This window comes from Lissotriton vulgaris, chromosome 1_1, assembly GCF_964263255.1.
Source record: "Lissotriton vulgaris chromosome 1_1, aLisVul1.2, whole genome shotgun sequence".
NCBI lineage: Eukaryota > Metazoa > Chordata > Amphibia > Caudata > Salamandridae > Lissotriton > Lissotriton vulgaris.
In genome coordinates this window covers 972,393,566-972,407,348 of record NC_141685.1, presented here as the reverse complement: position 1 = coordinate 972,407,348, position 13,783 = coordinate 972,393,566, and the positions used below count along the sequence as shown (strand labels likewise).

Below are 13,783 nucleotides of genomic sequence, written 5' to 3'. Positions count from 1 at the left end.
CAGTCCCTCTGCAGAAGCCATTTTGAAGGTGATCAAAGCTACTCTACTTCCTGCCTTAACCTATGGGCATCAGGCCTTTTCCGTGGCATGCTCTTGATCTCGCCCAAATCTCCACCTATAAAAAAAAAATTCCACCTCCCAAGTTTCATTCAGCAAGCAAGACTATGTTTGGAGCTGGGCCTACAAAGACAATTTATTTACTGTGAGGCCGATACCCTGAAATATTTCATACAGTTATTAAAAGCCGGTGACAACACTTTAAAATCCCACCTAAAAGAAACCTTTTCCAGTCCTGGAAACCCTTGGAACACTCAGATTGCAAATGCCATAAGAGTGCTAGAGATGGACAATGCATCCCTCTTTTTAGATTCCATTCCATACTCAGCCTGGAAAAATACCATCAATAGACAGGTCAAATTATTTTCCCATCACATGGATTTGCACTCCGTAAAAACATCTTCCATTTTACTCCCACTGAACTCTTCGTATCTTCCCGGGAAACCGCAAGCCTATTTCCAGGAAAACTTAAATGCAGTGGCACGGAATAACAATATGTTCATGCGACTTCTTGGCTTGCGTTCAACGGCTTGCAACAGATGGGCTCCAATGAGGGGGGGGTTTGCAGACTGTGCAATTACCACTCTGAGTCATGGCTGCATCTCCTGTGTTGTTGCCCGGCCCTAGCTGCCCCAAGAAAGTCTCTCTTAAAACCCTTGTATTTAAGATGGGGCATTAGGACATGCTGGGAGGCTTCGGCACTTTGTTTCACATCCACTGACATCCAAGTGCTTGCAAGGTCGGGAACATTTGTGAGACTCTTGGACAATCTTCTGTCACCTTCTTCGGCCCCCGCTCTCCCACGTCCTCCCCCTCAAAAACTCATCACAGACTTTTTTTCCCCGTGGTATAGCACTTTTCGTTTTTATTATCTTTAATTTTGGTTTTGCGTAGCAAAATGTTTATATCGGTAACTACAAGACTGTTTTTCTTAGAAGCACAACGGCCACTAAGCTCAGGGAGCAGTTCCTCAGCTTTGTGTTTCTGTTTTCTTCCTTTTATCCTAAACATGACAAATGTGTTATTGCTGATTTTTTTATATATGTGCTAATGCTGTTTTTATAGCAGTGGTTTTAAGTAACTGTGCTAAACTAATTTAAAAAAAAAACTATGGGGTAGGAGTTTGCGACGCAGTTGGCCTTGGGTGCTACCTAAAGGTGGCAGTTTCTTATTAAATTCCGTGGTACTCTTCAGGGAAACCTGGGTCTGAATCACAGCAAGGCCTCCGTGCACGGCTTCAGTTACAAGAACATCAAGCTACGTGCTGGTACCTCACGAACGGGGCTTTAAGACACACTCAATCATTACAGAATGCTGTTGCTAGGCAACCATATCACTCAGCATCTTCAGAAAGGGCTGGCGTGAATGAATCAATCGGCGCTCTTGGAATGGTGCACAGATTGTAGCATGGAATGCAAAAATGCAATAATTCAGGATGTTCGAATAAAATGAAGCAAATTTGCTTTAAGTCCAGTTTTAAATGAAAAAATCTTACAAAACGTATCAAATATTCATAAAATATAATTATAGTTTAAATATTACTTTTAATTAAGGGATGGAATAGAATGCCTTATGTTAACTATTTGTTAATTATTACAATTGATTTAATGCTACCATCGATGGTTTTCTGTAAAAAAAAAATGACAGTCGTACGGAGCAGTTCCGTTTTTGGACGCTTCTCATTCTTCTAGATGCCAACTTGTATCGAAGGGCTGCCATGGCAGGATCAGGCAGAACATTACCATTTATCCTTTTGTAAAAGAATAGGCCGTTGACACTATGCCACAGTGTGCCTGCGACGTCACAGTAGCCCCACCTCCGACAGTGGCAAGCGCAGGCGCGTTCAGTGGTCTAGCCTCAGCCTCGCGCATGCGTAGTACCATTCACGTTCGCTCAGTCCCTGCATCCAAAACAGAGCGGTTCGGGATTTATTTCGTGCAAGTCGCCGAGTAACGGGCCGCCGTGCGCGCGCCGTCCGCGGGGCGCAAGTGCAGGCCGCCATGGACGATGGGCGGATGATGGTGGCGCACGCCTCGCTGTCCAGCATGGCCTCCCTGGCGCAGCCAGTGTCCGGGGACATGGAGCTCGTCGGGGCTGCTCCCATGCCTCAGCACCAGGACATTCGGGACATCTTGCAGCAGATAATGGCCATCACCGACCAGAGCCTGGACGAGGCGCAGGCCAGGTGAGACTATTTTTTTTTTTTTAGTGGGAGGGGAGTACGAGGTTGTCGTGGCACCAGGGGGTATGGCCATTAGTCCTGTGAGGCCCACGGGATGCGACTATCCATGGGTTGTAGCAATAACACATATGCAGGGCCCAGAAGAGGCTTATAAGAGCCGTGTACCGTGTAGAAGTGGACCGTACAGTCCAGTGTGGGCCCTAAGTGATGGAGCGTGGAGTCCCCTGGTTGCCCAGACTTTTGGAATCATGGATTCTGAAAGCACAAGGGGCTGCTGCTATGGGTCCCAATAGTGTAGTTATTGGGCCGTAAGAACACGTTACTTTTTAAGTTCTATCAGACCGCAGGGGTGTAGGGCGATAAGACTTATTAGACCCTGGGGCGGGATATGAGTTCCAACTGTTCCGTATAAGATTACGTTGTGAATCCTACTTTCCCAAAAGGTGCAGCTTTAAAGCCTGTATCAATCTCTGGAATTGAGAGAATGAGACCTGTGTGGATGAAGCCCTGAGTCCTCGGTGGGCAGCTGTGTGGCCTATATGATCATCTGGCTGTAGAGCTGTGTGGCCTCAGCCAGTAAGGCGATACATTTAATAAGGTATCAGGAAATGGGGCTGTGAGTTCTCGAGAGATCTCAGTGATGTAGCTAGGGGTGTTATTTGTGCATCATGAATATGTATTGGAGTCCTGTGGGCTTCCAGTGACTCGGTCTGTTGGTGTCTTACTGGGCTACAAGTGGGTGGAACTACATGAAGACTTCAGCTAAAGGGGCAGATGCCTGATAGTGGGGTCATTAGTTGTGGGGCTGCAGCTGCGGAGGGGAATGAGTATGTTGCAGGTGGGGACCCAAGTGGTGTATAGGCTGCTTGAGACTACGGGGAAGCAAGGGAATACCAGTAGTAGCAGTCACTGGGGTGGACCTTTGAATTTCTTGTGGAGGATAGCGCATTGAGAGTATGACCTCGGGATTGGGGACTGTAAAAGATCTGACGCTCATGGGGTCAATAAAGGATCGCAGTAAGATAATTGTAGGAGTGATTTGAAGACTGCATGGATTCTAAAAGATAGTGGCAACCAAAGGTACAAGGGAACATCTCTGTGTGATGCAGCAGAAGGCCAATGTTATACACTGGGGGTACACACAATTATAAAGGAGCTGCATCATGCCTATTGGATCATCATAGAATAGGGTCTAAAGAAGGCCTGTGAAAGCACACGGTGTGGGGCATAGGAGTCCGAATCCATTACTGGTTAATTAGCAGAAGAAATTGTATAGCAATTTTAGTCGTCTTGTCCAAGGGGGCTTGGGGATTCTGGAGGTGTGGTAAAGACTGCAGGTGATCAGAATGCTAGGTTTGGAGGTTTGGTGGTTCAGCAGCCAGTGCAAGAGCCTGTTGCATAGGCCACATCCAGTAATGAAATGGACAAATGGGTTTCACTAATGGGCTTAGATGGTATCGGATATTAGAGGTAGATAATCTGCCACAATAACAATGTGATTGGAGGAAGGTGGTACACACAGAGTTGATGTAATCCGAGATTTGGGATAGAAGAAGTAGGAGGGAGGTAAGCAAGGCTTTGGGATCTTTGGAAGTGCAATTAAGAACTATCTGTAGGTCTTAAGAGAACAAATGTGATGTATGGCTGGGGCTTTGTGGTGTTCACAACCTATTTGAAGGAAGGGCTTAATGTCTGAGATGAGGAGTAGTGAAGGATGTTAATGGAGCTTGATTAGTTTCCAGAAGGTTATTTGCCTGCACATTAATCGCTTTGGTTTTGTTTGCTGAGATATTCAGATGTTCCTCATGTAGTAAGGCTGGGAAGAGTCTCCCATATGGTGAGTTGATTGCTGTGGCCGAAAGAGAGTTATAACTGAAGCATACTGGGAAGATGTAACACCAGGGAGTTCTGAACATTCAAGTGTGAATATGGAGAGAGAGTTTACTAAAAGTGTGGCTCATCTTCATTTTGATCTTCATTGGTTTAAGCAAAGGCCAAGGATGGGGCTGTGCAGGTTACTGATCAGAGTTTTTACATACTCAGTGTACCTTTTGACAGTTATTGGTTGCAGTAACTAACCCTTTGGAATTTGTGTTGGACATGTGTCGCTCCAAATGACTTGCACAATACTATTTTTCTTTTTTCAGCATCTCAGGATATATATTTTTGTAGCTTTGCTTGGGCATTCGTGCCATTCCCTGACATTGTTCCTCCATGACTTCCTCGACAACGGCCAACCCCAGCATAATGACATTATTGATATCTTGCTTTTGTTTCACCTTTTGGTCAGAAATCTATAATTTTTTTCCCTTCTGACTTTTTTTTTGTTTTGTTTGCAAACCAGGACTGTGAGAGTTTGAAATGCGAAAACTGTTCCTCATTGGCAGCTTACATGTGACAGTTTCCTGCAAGGTCCTATTATTCTCGTCTCACACACCAAATCCTTTTGTACCTGTTTGCCACTGTTACATTCAAAACAAAATATTAGAGCGATTATCCTGGCTGTAAGATTGATTTCTGTAATACTGCATATGATCATAAAGTTGTCCATGAAATCTCCAATTGACAGATGACCAAGTAGTTGAGGCACTTGGTGCCATCAAGTGTGATTTAAAGCGCGGGGCATGCCTTATGACTATGTGCTCTCTTGAAGGCGGTTATATTGCTAGTCAGGCTTGCAATGTAACTTACAAAATCGATTTTTAAAATGTGACTGAGAAAATGTAACACTGGTCTACGGCACCCGATTGATTAGTCTTTGCAGCATATTAGGGTCTTGTATGCTCTGCATGTATGTCATACAGAAAACATCACTCCATCTGACCTGAATTGTATGTTTACTTTCGTTCTCATCTATGTGCTGGATTGCTTAGTGTGTGTTCTGCTGTTGAAGGAACCCTTGTGCTTTTTTTATGCTAATGTAGTGTTACATTTGCTTAGGTGATTTAATAGATTGTGTCAGTCTCTGCTGAAATTTACTGTAAAACACTGAAGACTTTTGTACATAACCGCCATCGACAGCTAGGCTGCTGCCTGTGTATATTCGGGCTTTAAATTAGATTTTAGGTGTGGTGTTTTTTTACAATTTTTTTTTTTTAGCTAAGCAATAGATTCTACACGTTATCCATGGTTGGATTGAGGTTGGCTTGGGTGTTTTGTATTTGGATCCTTGTTGCAGCTGTTCAGTAATCTTTGTGAATCCATTCTTTGGCGCAGGCTGCAGCCTGTTACCATAAAGGATTTGTTACTGGGGGATTCGATTAAAATTCTATTCAGTGGGGGCTCGCATGAAATCATTGTGTCCTCGCCTGGAGGCATTGTGATTCCGCCACCGCTCTCCCACCCCCCACCTGCCACACACACCACGCACGCTAATTTCAAAGAGCAAATCTAGGAGACTTTATGTATTTTTCTGTTCATCAGATATAACTAATTTTGCTAAAACGAAATATGTTTTACTAGATCTTTTTTTCACTCATTGGCGGTGCCATTTTCTAGAATGCAAGTATATTGATATCTTTGCCACATATTTGGTTGCCAAATGTTTTGTATTCCTTCAAATTTGAAGAGATATCTTTTTAATGTAAAGTGCAGAGCGCTGTTCTATATGTATATCACATTTACTGCAGCTGTTAATATAAAATGCACAGAAAAGCCTAAACCAAGGCGTTCATACCAAGTTGCACCTGTCAACAATTGTGTGTGTGTGTGTGTATATATATATATATATATATATATATATATATATATATATATATATATATATATATATATTGAAAAACCCATTGTATATTAACTTAAACTGGCACTTGTATACATTATAAAGTTGGCCCACAAAAAGCAAAATGTTTACAAAAATATGTCGAAATTTGCAAAATATTTCTTTTGGTGTTTGTCGTGTTAGTGAGATTTTTGGGAATGGGCAGATTTGTTTTCAGTGAACAACAGATCTTCCCTGTAGAATGATTTACACAATTTTGTTTACCCTCAACAAGCAGCATACTGTTTGCTTTTGATGTTAATAAATCCTGCCTTGTTTTGAGCTGCTAAAGGCTACGTGTTCAAAAAGGGTTGTCTACCGTGGCCTCCAGTTTACGTCATCACCACTTCCAAACAAACCAATTGATAGCTCTTAAGTGGCTAGTGGCGTTGCCTCCGATTACGATTGCTCTTCAGATTCATGGCGGTGACCAGGGAATTGTTTTTAATGAAGAAATGGTTGCACATTGTGTGCTCTTTAGATTAAACATCGGTGGGCATTCAGTTGCCTGGGTTTTACACTGAGCCCCCTTAGAGGAGTATTTTGCTTAATGCACATTAAGAAAATGTGCTACCTGAGGGGGTAATACAGAATGCATTTTGGAAATAGATGTAATTTCAAATGAACTCTCCATGCCTGACAATGAAATGCTAAAATATCCAAGTAATGTCCTAAAACCAGATTCGTTGTATTGCATTTGAATGTTTAATACATATATTTGATATACCATTGGCTTTTAGAGATGTTTATCATGAAGTGTAGTCCATACCACTTCAGCACAATAAATGCAAACCGCTCCTAAGCATAGCACCACCCGTGGGTTTTGTTTTTTATGTATTCAAAATTAAATGAAATTAGCATTAGGGCATTGCAGTGTCATATTATTGTCCCTTGATTGGTGTTAATTTCTTAACCCTGTGAATTCTTCAGTTGTATATTTTTGTGAGGTTTTTTGTATTGAGTTTACTGTTAAAATGTTACCTGCTGAGTAGGTGTGAGAACAGCCTCTGGATGTGGCCATATGACAGGAATGAGGTTTCCCCTCTGCTGTTTTCTATGGCTATAGAACCCCTGGCCACGATACTACGGGCACGGGGGGAGGTATGGGGAATCCCGATGGCGGATGGAATACATGCGGTCTCGCTTTACGCAGATGATCTGCTTCTGTACGTCAGGGATTTGACCTGCGCCCAAGGTCTCTAACTGATATATTTCAGACCTTTGAGGGCATGTCAGGCTAAGGGGTCAACTGGGCCAAATCGGGCGCTTATCCATTTAGCCCGGATACGCCTGAGTGTGCTGTCCGAATAGGTGGCAAAAGACTTAATTTGTATCCCACTACGTTCAGGTATCTGGGAATACACATATACAGGAACCCACCGGACATACTGGAAGGGAACCTGATGAGAGCGATCTCCTCTTTGCGCGCGCAGATGACCTTCTGGAAAACCCTACCCCTGAATTAGCCAAGCCGTGTGGCGCTGACGAAAATGATAGTCCTACCACGACTATTGTATTACTACGCCAATATCCCGAACTACGTCCATACCAGAATGTTTTGTGAATTGGAAACCTTACTCCGCTGCCTTATTTGGAACACAGGACGACCCCGTGTGGCGCTAACCAAGCTATATACGCCCACTGAAGCTGGGGGCCTTGCGGTCCCCAACCTGGAATTGTACTACTTGGCGGCAAAGCTGCAATGGGTATCGGGATGGCTGGACGACAGGAATTTGGAGGATACTGCCACAGACACCACTGCCTGGACCCACACACAAATGTGCACGTTGTTCCATCCCCTAACTAAGACCCCCTGCCCTACACAACTACACCTAGCGGCGGCGCGCAAGTGCTTCCTACGCAGCTTAAAACTGACCCGAGTGGTGGGGCCGTACGCCCCGGTGCTCCCCCTGCAGGGCACTCCCAGGGAGGACGGAGTAGTAACGGAAGCCACACTGGAAAGATGGACACAGGCGGGAGTGGAGACACTAGGAGACTTTTATGCGAACGGAACCCTGCTTCCTTTTGCAGAACTCACTGTAAGCACAGGCCTGCCGGCCGGGCAGTTTCTGCTGCATGCGTCTCTAGTACATACGCTAGCGGATACCTGGAGTGACATGTCTGAGGAACTGCCAATGCACCACTTCATGCAATATTTACATGTCATGGGTAATGGCACCCACGTGGTGCACTGGTTAGCACAGGCCCTACTGGTACATACGCAGCACTCTACCCTACAGCTAAGAGACAAATGGGCGGCGGATATGTGGAAAAAGGTAGGGCCGAATGACCTTTTTCAAAGTTGCCCGGCGTTAACCGCCTCTACACCCACTCAAGTTACCAAACAAAGAGGCTGGCGCTGGAGACTGGAAGGCAGGAAACAGAAGTTTTATTCCGACGGAGCAGAACACATCAAATCAGACAACAGGGTATCTTCTCGAGGTGCTCTAACCGCATCTCTGAGGCCTGGCCTCTTATACACAGGTTTATGATCTTTATTGCATGTCACACATTCTTGCAATGCTTTGAAGTATGAAAGGACATCCTCGGAATCCCCGCTTCAGACCCGTTCCCACACACATTTACAGTTGAAGTCCCCACCCCGGTCACAACAGGTGATGATTGTCGCGCAGCTGGACATTCCGCCGATTCACGGGATGTATGTGGTTGATCGGATCTCATGGGGTGGGGGCTTTGATCAACTCGTGGATCCTTTGATGGGAGAAGCTTCCTACTGTATAGGGGGCAATAAACAGTATCCGCAGGGCCAGGTGGCGGCCTGGGAACGAGTAAGACAAACGGGCACAGAGGAAAGGGGGTTTTATCAAAGGACCCGGGATCATGAAGGGAATGAAAGGAGGTGTCGCGCTGGGAACAGGATGGGGTTCCGAGGCAGAGTTGTCCTGAAGAGGGGTTTATGGCCCAAGGCATGTGAGAGCGGGGGTTGTCAGCGCGCGGGGGATGCCTGCGAGGTCAGGAGGGAGGGAGGGAGAGAGAGAGACGCGCTGGCTGTCGGCGATGGGCAGAGAGGCCATGGTATCTAAAATGGCTGCCGCTTACGCGCACGAATGGGCTCGAAAAGGGGGCAAGATGGCGCCGATAATGTTGACACTGCAGTCTAGGTTTTAACAGATAGAGGGAGGGACTGGACGGACAAAGAATGGGCAATGGTGTTGAATAGCCCAGTCAGTGTTCCACGTAACTCCCGCTTCAAGACCATACAATTCTACATCTTGCACCGTGCATATCTATCGCCTGATAAGATCAACAGATATTTTTTGGTCACCAACACTGCATGTCAAAGATGCTCCTGGTAGGAGCGGACCTCTTACACATGCTCTGGTTGTGCCCCAGTGTCCAGTCATACTGGGACGCGATCACCACACTGCTGACACAGTGCATTGAAGAGAATATACCGCGCACATGAGAAGCCTGCATCCTAGGGCTCTATAAAAGAACCAAACTGAATAAAGTACCGGCTAGGTTCTGGGATCTGGGTCTTGTCACGGCTAAACGTCTGCTCACCAAGTGCTGGAAGAACAGCGAACCCCCACAAATTCGACATTGGTATGCCTCTTTTACCAATTGGGCGAGGGCGAGAGGCACAATACTACGCCCAGAGGAGACGGCGGGGCTGAGGAAATATCCCCATTATGCAGCTCTGGGATGATACCCTGAACTCCTTCCAGCAAGCAAGCCTGGAACAAGGAATCACTTGAAGTGACCCTCTTTCGGAACTGACCATAGACACGGGATAGGGCGCTAACCCCACACGCCCATCATCTGCTTCCCCGTCAGCAACAGGGCACATGACACATCACATGGTTTTACAACGCAGCAATAACACGAGGACATAATGCAAAATGTATCAGACACCCCCTGATATTGACGACCTCTTGAACAATAGACACAACCACACTACCCCCCCCCCCACCCCCCCCCCCCCCCCTCCTCCCGGGAGGGAACTCCCCCCACACGCGGGACATGGCCGGCGTCTTCACCAAGGCCTAATGGAACTGCCCCTCGCGATTGCATATCGGCACTCCTCACACCTCATTAGCACTCTCACCTCACTCTAATCATATCAGAACACTTTTCTTATCACAATCTCCCCCTTCCTATTTGTGCACCGAGGAAGTTTTTTCTTCGCTTTTTTTCCTTCTTCTCTCTCCTGTTTTATCCCACCTCCCTGTGCCTACAACGATTACGTTATAAAACCAGGGTATTTTCCCCACTGGTAAGGCCCATTTAAATTTGCATATCTGTTATTAGTTATTACACTTCATTTGACGCTCAGAACTTTTCATGCGCTCCTATGGTACACGATTCATTGCACATTGCCTGCAGGGAATGGCCAGGGAACACAATATCCCAGGTAGAACATGCAACCCCACACTAAGACGCATCGTCATGTCTTCCCCTGTGCTGTCACCAGTACCGGACGACACCGCACATACCAGAATATACGATACATCATATTGGAACTCAACAGTTTACCTGTAAGAACGCCGCTGTGCATGAACAGTCTTCTTTCACACCGCTATTGAATAATGTAGCCGCTATGATGTTGTGAAAACTGTAGATGATGTACGTTTTTTTCTTCTTTTTTTTCATATTCCACCGATTGCTGTCGTTGTCTGTACTGACTATAACTGCCATGATTAAAAAATGCTAATAAAATATATTCAAACAAAAAAAAATGTCAGGAATGAGGTTGCAGCTGGAGGGGAATTGACCGGATGGTTCTCTGTTAGAACTGATAGTCTTTGAAATAATTTGCACTTCTGGGTTTGTTTCTCTTGGAATGATTTACTCATCCGGACTGAAGTCACTTGTAAAGTGGATCATCTGTTTGTTCTGAGATGTATCTTGATTGGACTGGGCTGAATTAGTTCTTGAAATATGTTCTTCTTGGATTTGGTTGTGTGGCTGGACTTGAAATTAGTCTTGGAATGCCAAGCTATTGCTATAGGATTGTATCACTGCCTATTGGCTGTGGAGTTGTACCAAGGCCCATTCAGCTGGATCCCCTCTTGGAATTGATTTACAGCTGAACTGGGGCAGAACAAATGGACTGATGTGACTACTTGAATGTGTTGAACAACATTTGTTGAGCTGCCATTTTGGATATGTGTTACACTTCCACGTATTTGCCACCCGCTAAAGTTTTGCTTCGTTGTCTAACTAAGACTATCACCTTTTCCGAGTTGTTTCCTCATTTGGAATGTGGATTGTCATCCTGTTGGTTTTTGACTATAGTCTGCTGATACCATGCTGCCTTCTTTGTCTTACAGACTGTTTCTGGAAACAAGGAATGGAGTTTTTTTCTTTCCTCACCCAACAAACCTTCCTGCTTGGATTGTGTGACTCATTTTGGCACCCCACAATCCTCCACAAGTCAACATTGTTTTTATTTTACCCCTATAATTTTTTGTTTTAGATCTACCATAGAGATATCTTTAGTCTTTTATCTAGTCTTATTTAATCAAAATAATTCATAAATAAAAAATATTCAGAGGGGTGTTTAATGTTTGTTCACATTTTACTTCTTCCCAGCACATCATTCAGGATGGGGCAGTGGGTCAGAGTATTTCAGTCATATGCCCTCTGGCACAGTTTTTTTCTCTTTGTGTTGCGTATACTTACAGGGATAAAACAGGTGCACCATCTTACCAATACCAACTTTATTGTGTCAGTTTTACAAATGCAAGCCATATAATATAAAACACTGGTCAAGGGATTACAAAAGAGAAGTCATCACGAAGCAAGCTGAAATTAATGACAAACTACATATTCGTTATATACTTTTTAGACCAGTGGTTCTTAATGTTTTATACTTCTGTGTTCTCCACCTTTTCATCTTTACTGGAGCCCATGGACCAACACCAAATCATTATTGGAGTCCGGGGACCCCCACCAAGTCATTACTGGAAGCTGGGGACTCCAGCCTAAGCATTTACGATGGTTTGATCCACAAACCAATTCGCAAAAAATACTGAAACCAGCATTCTTTACACAAATGATAAATTTGTATTTAATTAACAAATGTATTAAAATAAATCTAAATTTAAATTGGAAGGTTGGCGCTTTTCTAAATTCAGTTGAGGCCACCCATGGTCCATAGTATATATTCTGTTTGATGCACTTGCACTGCCCCCATATCTGAGAATACCCACCTAATTTTTATCATTTAAATTCCTTGACATTTGCAGAAAGTTTGAAAATGTAAAATTTTGCTTTATTATTTATATGCACTTTAGTAATCTGTATATATTTAATCTTCAAAGCTGTACAATATGAGCAGGTGATAGTGGTGGTACACAAAGTCGCACATCGATTCAAAGATAATTTGACGTGGGTAACGAAGTATTGGTAGTACTTCTTCGACACAGAAGTCTTGCTGCCACTCGAGGTAACGGAACACCCCACTACTTTGGGTTTTGGTGCACGATCATCTAGCCAGATCCTCGTGCTAAGCTTAACATAACAATTGTACCCCGGCACTCATAATATTTATCATCTCATTCTTAATATTATTTGTAACGAATTCCATATACATTTATGGTAGCTCAAATCACAGGAAACATCAGTTTGTTGTGTTGTACTGAGATTTACTTCTATTCAATAGTTCATGTTGATCGGAATTTACACAGTACTATGCCTTATACAATCATTCTAATGTGACATCTCCTGTACATACATTTGTTATTAACATTTAGACAATTAGATGTTATACAATTTGACAGCGATGATCCAATTCTTGGTGATGATGAAACATAGCAGCCAACACGTGTTTTGTTACAACCGTAACTTTTTCAAGGCTGCAGAAAATTGTAATACATGTATCAAGATATATCTTTGTGTAACAGATGTTCTATGCAAACAATCAACCCAGTGCTAGATTTTAATAAAAGTGGGTATTTCTTGATTTCAAAAGTGAGTGAGAAGGCCCAGAAGAAAACAAAGGTCTCGAAGTGATGAGATGTACACGACTCGTGAGATAGCGACGCAAGTGTAGATAAAAACACATCAACCCCATTGAAAGGATTAATTGAAGACAGTCTAATACCGAAGTGTGATAGTGATGTAGTGAGGCAAGAATGGTTAAAAAGATTTTGCAGGCAGAGCAGAGAACCTAAAACTAGGTAATATCCTTAGGTATAAATGTGAGCACCTAACGTGCTTACTTACAGGAAGGAAGCGGCTGTAGAATTCAGTGTTGAGAGACATGCCTAATCCCATCAAAAAAGAAAAGTTCTAAACTTAAATAGATGAATGTATAAATCCTCAAAGTAATACTAAGTACTGGAAACTCAAATAAGTAAACAGTCTGATGGCGCAACATTGGAAAGTCCTACGAGAGACTTGTGTATCATTAATTCTAGAGACAACAGAAATAAATATATAATCTTGTTAGTTAAGACAAAAAGACGACGTACTGATAGGCACCTTTATAAGTGCTAATATCAACGTAGAATATCTGTAAGGGAAACTTCAATCATAGCGGACTGGTCCCAGGATAAGCGTATGGATGGCCGTACAGTGGGGGAGTTTAAAACTAAAAGTGAGAAGCAAGTTATTATATTATATAAACAAGTGAATATTAGCAATAGAGCTACTCTAATATAGTAAATAAACTACTATAGGGTGACCTGGATGGCAGGCTAACTTAATTAAACCTCTCTGTGCAAACACGGCGTATCAGTCCTGTAAGTAGCCAAAGTGACCAAAAAGTTGACTCTCCATACACTGTAAGATGCCCACACAACTGGCTATAGTGTGTC

At 43.7% G+C, this 13,783-nt stretch overlaps 1 protein-coding gene across 1 annotated transcript in view; it reads left to right on the top strand.

Annotated features, from left to right (window-relative positions):
- Positions 1-1,910: 1,910 nt before the first annotated feature.
- The window catches only part of LOC147748316 (pre-B-cell leukemia transcription factor 1-like), a 380,397-nt gene continuing 368,524 nt past the window's right edge, over positions 1,911-13,783 (top strand). The window contains exon 1 of the mRNA XM_086960153.1: positions 1,911-2,242. Coding sequence (XP_086816279.1) covers positions 2,058-2,242 — 185 coding nt within the window. The 5' untranslated portion in view covers positions 1,911-2,057. The remainder of the gene's footprint in view (positions 2,243-13,783) is intronic.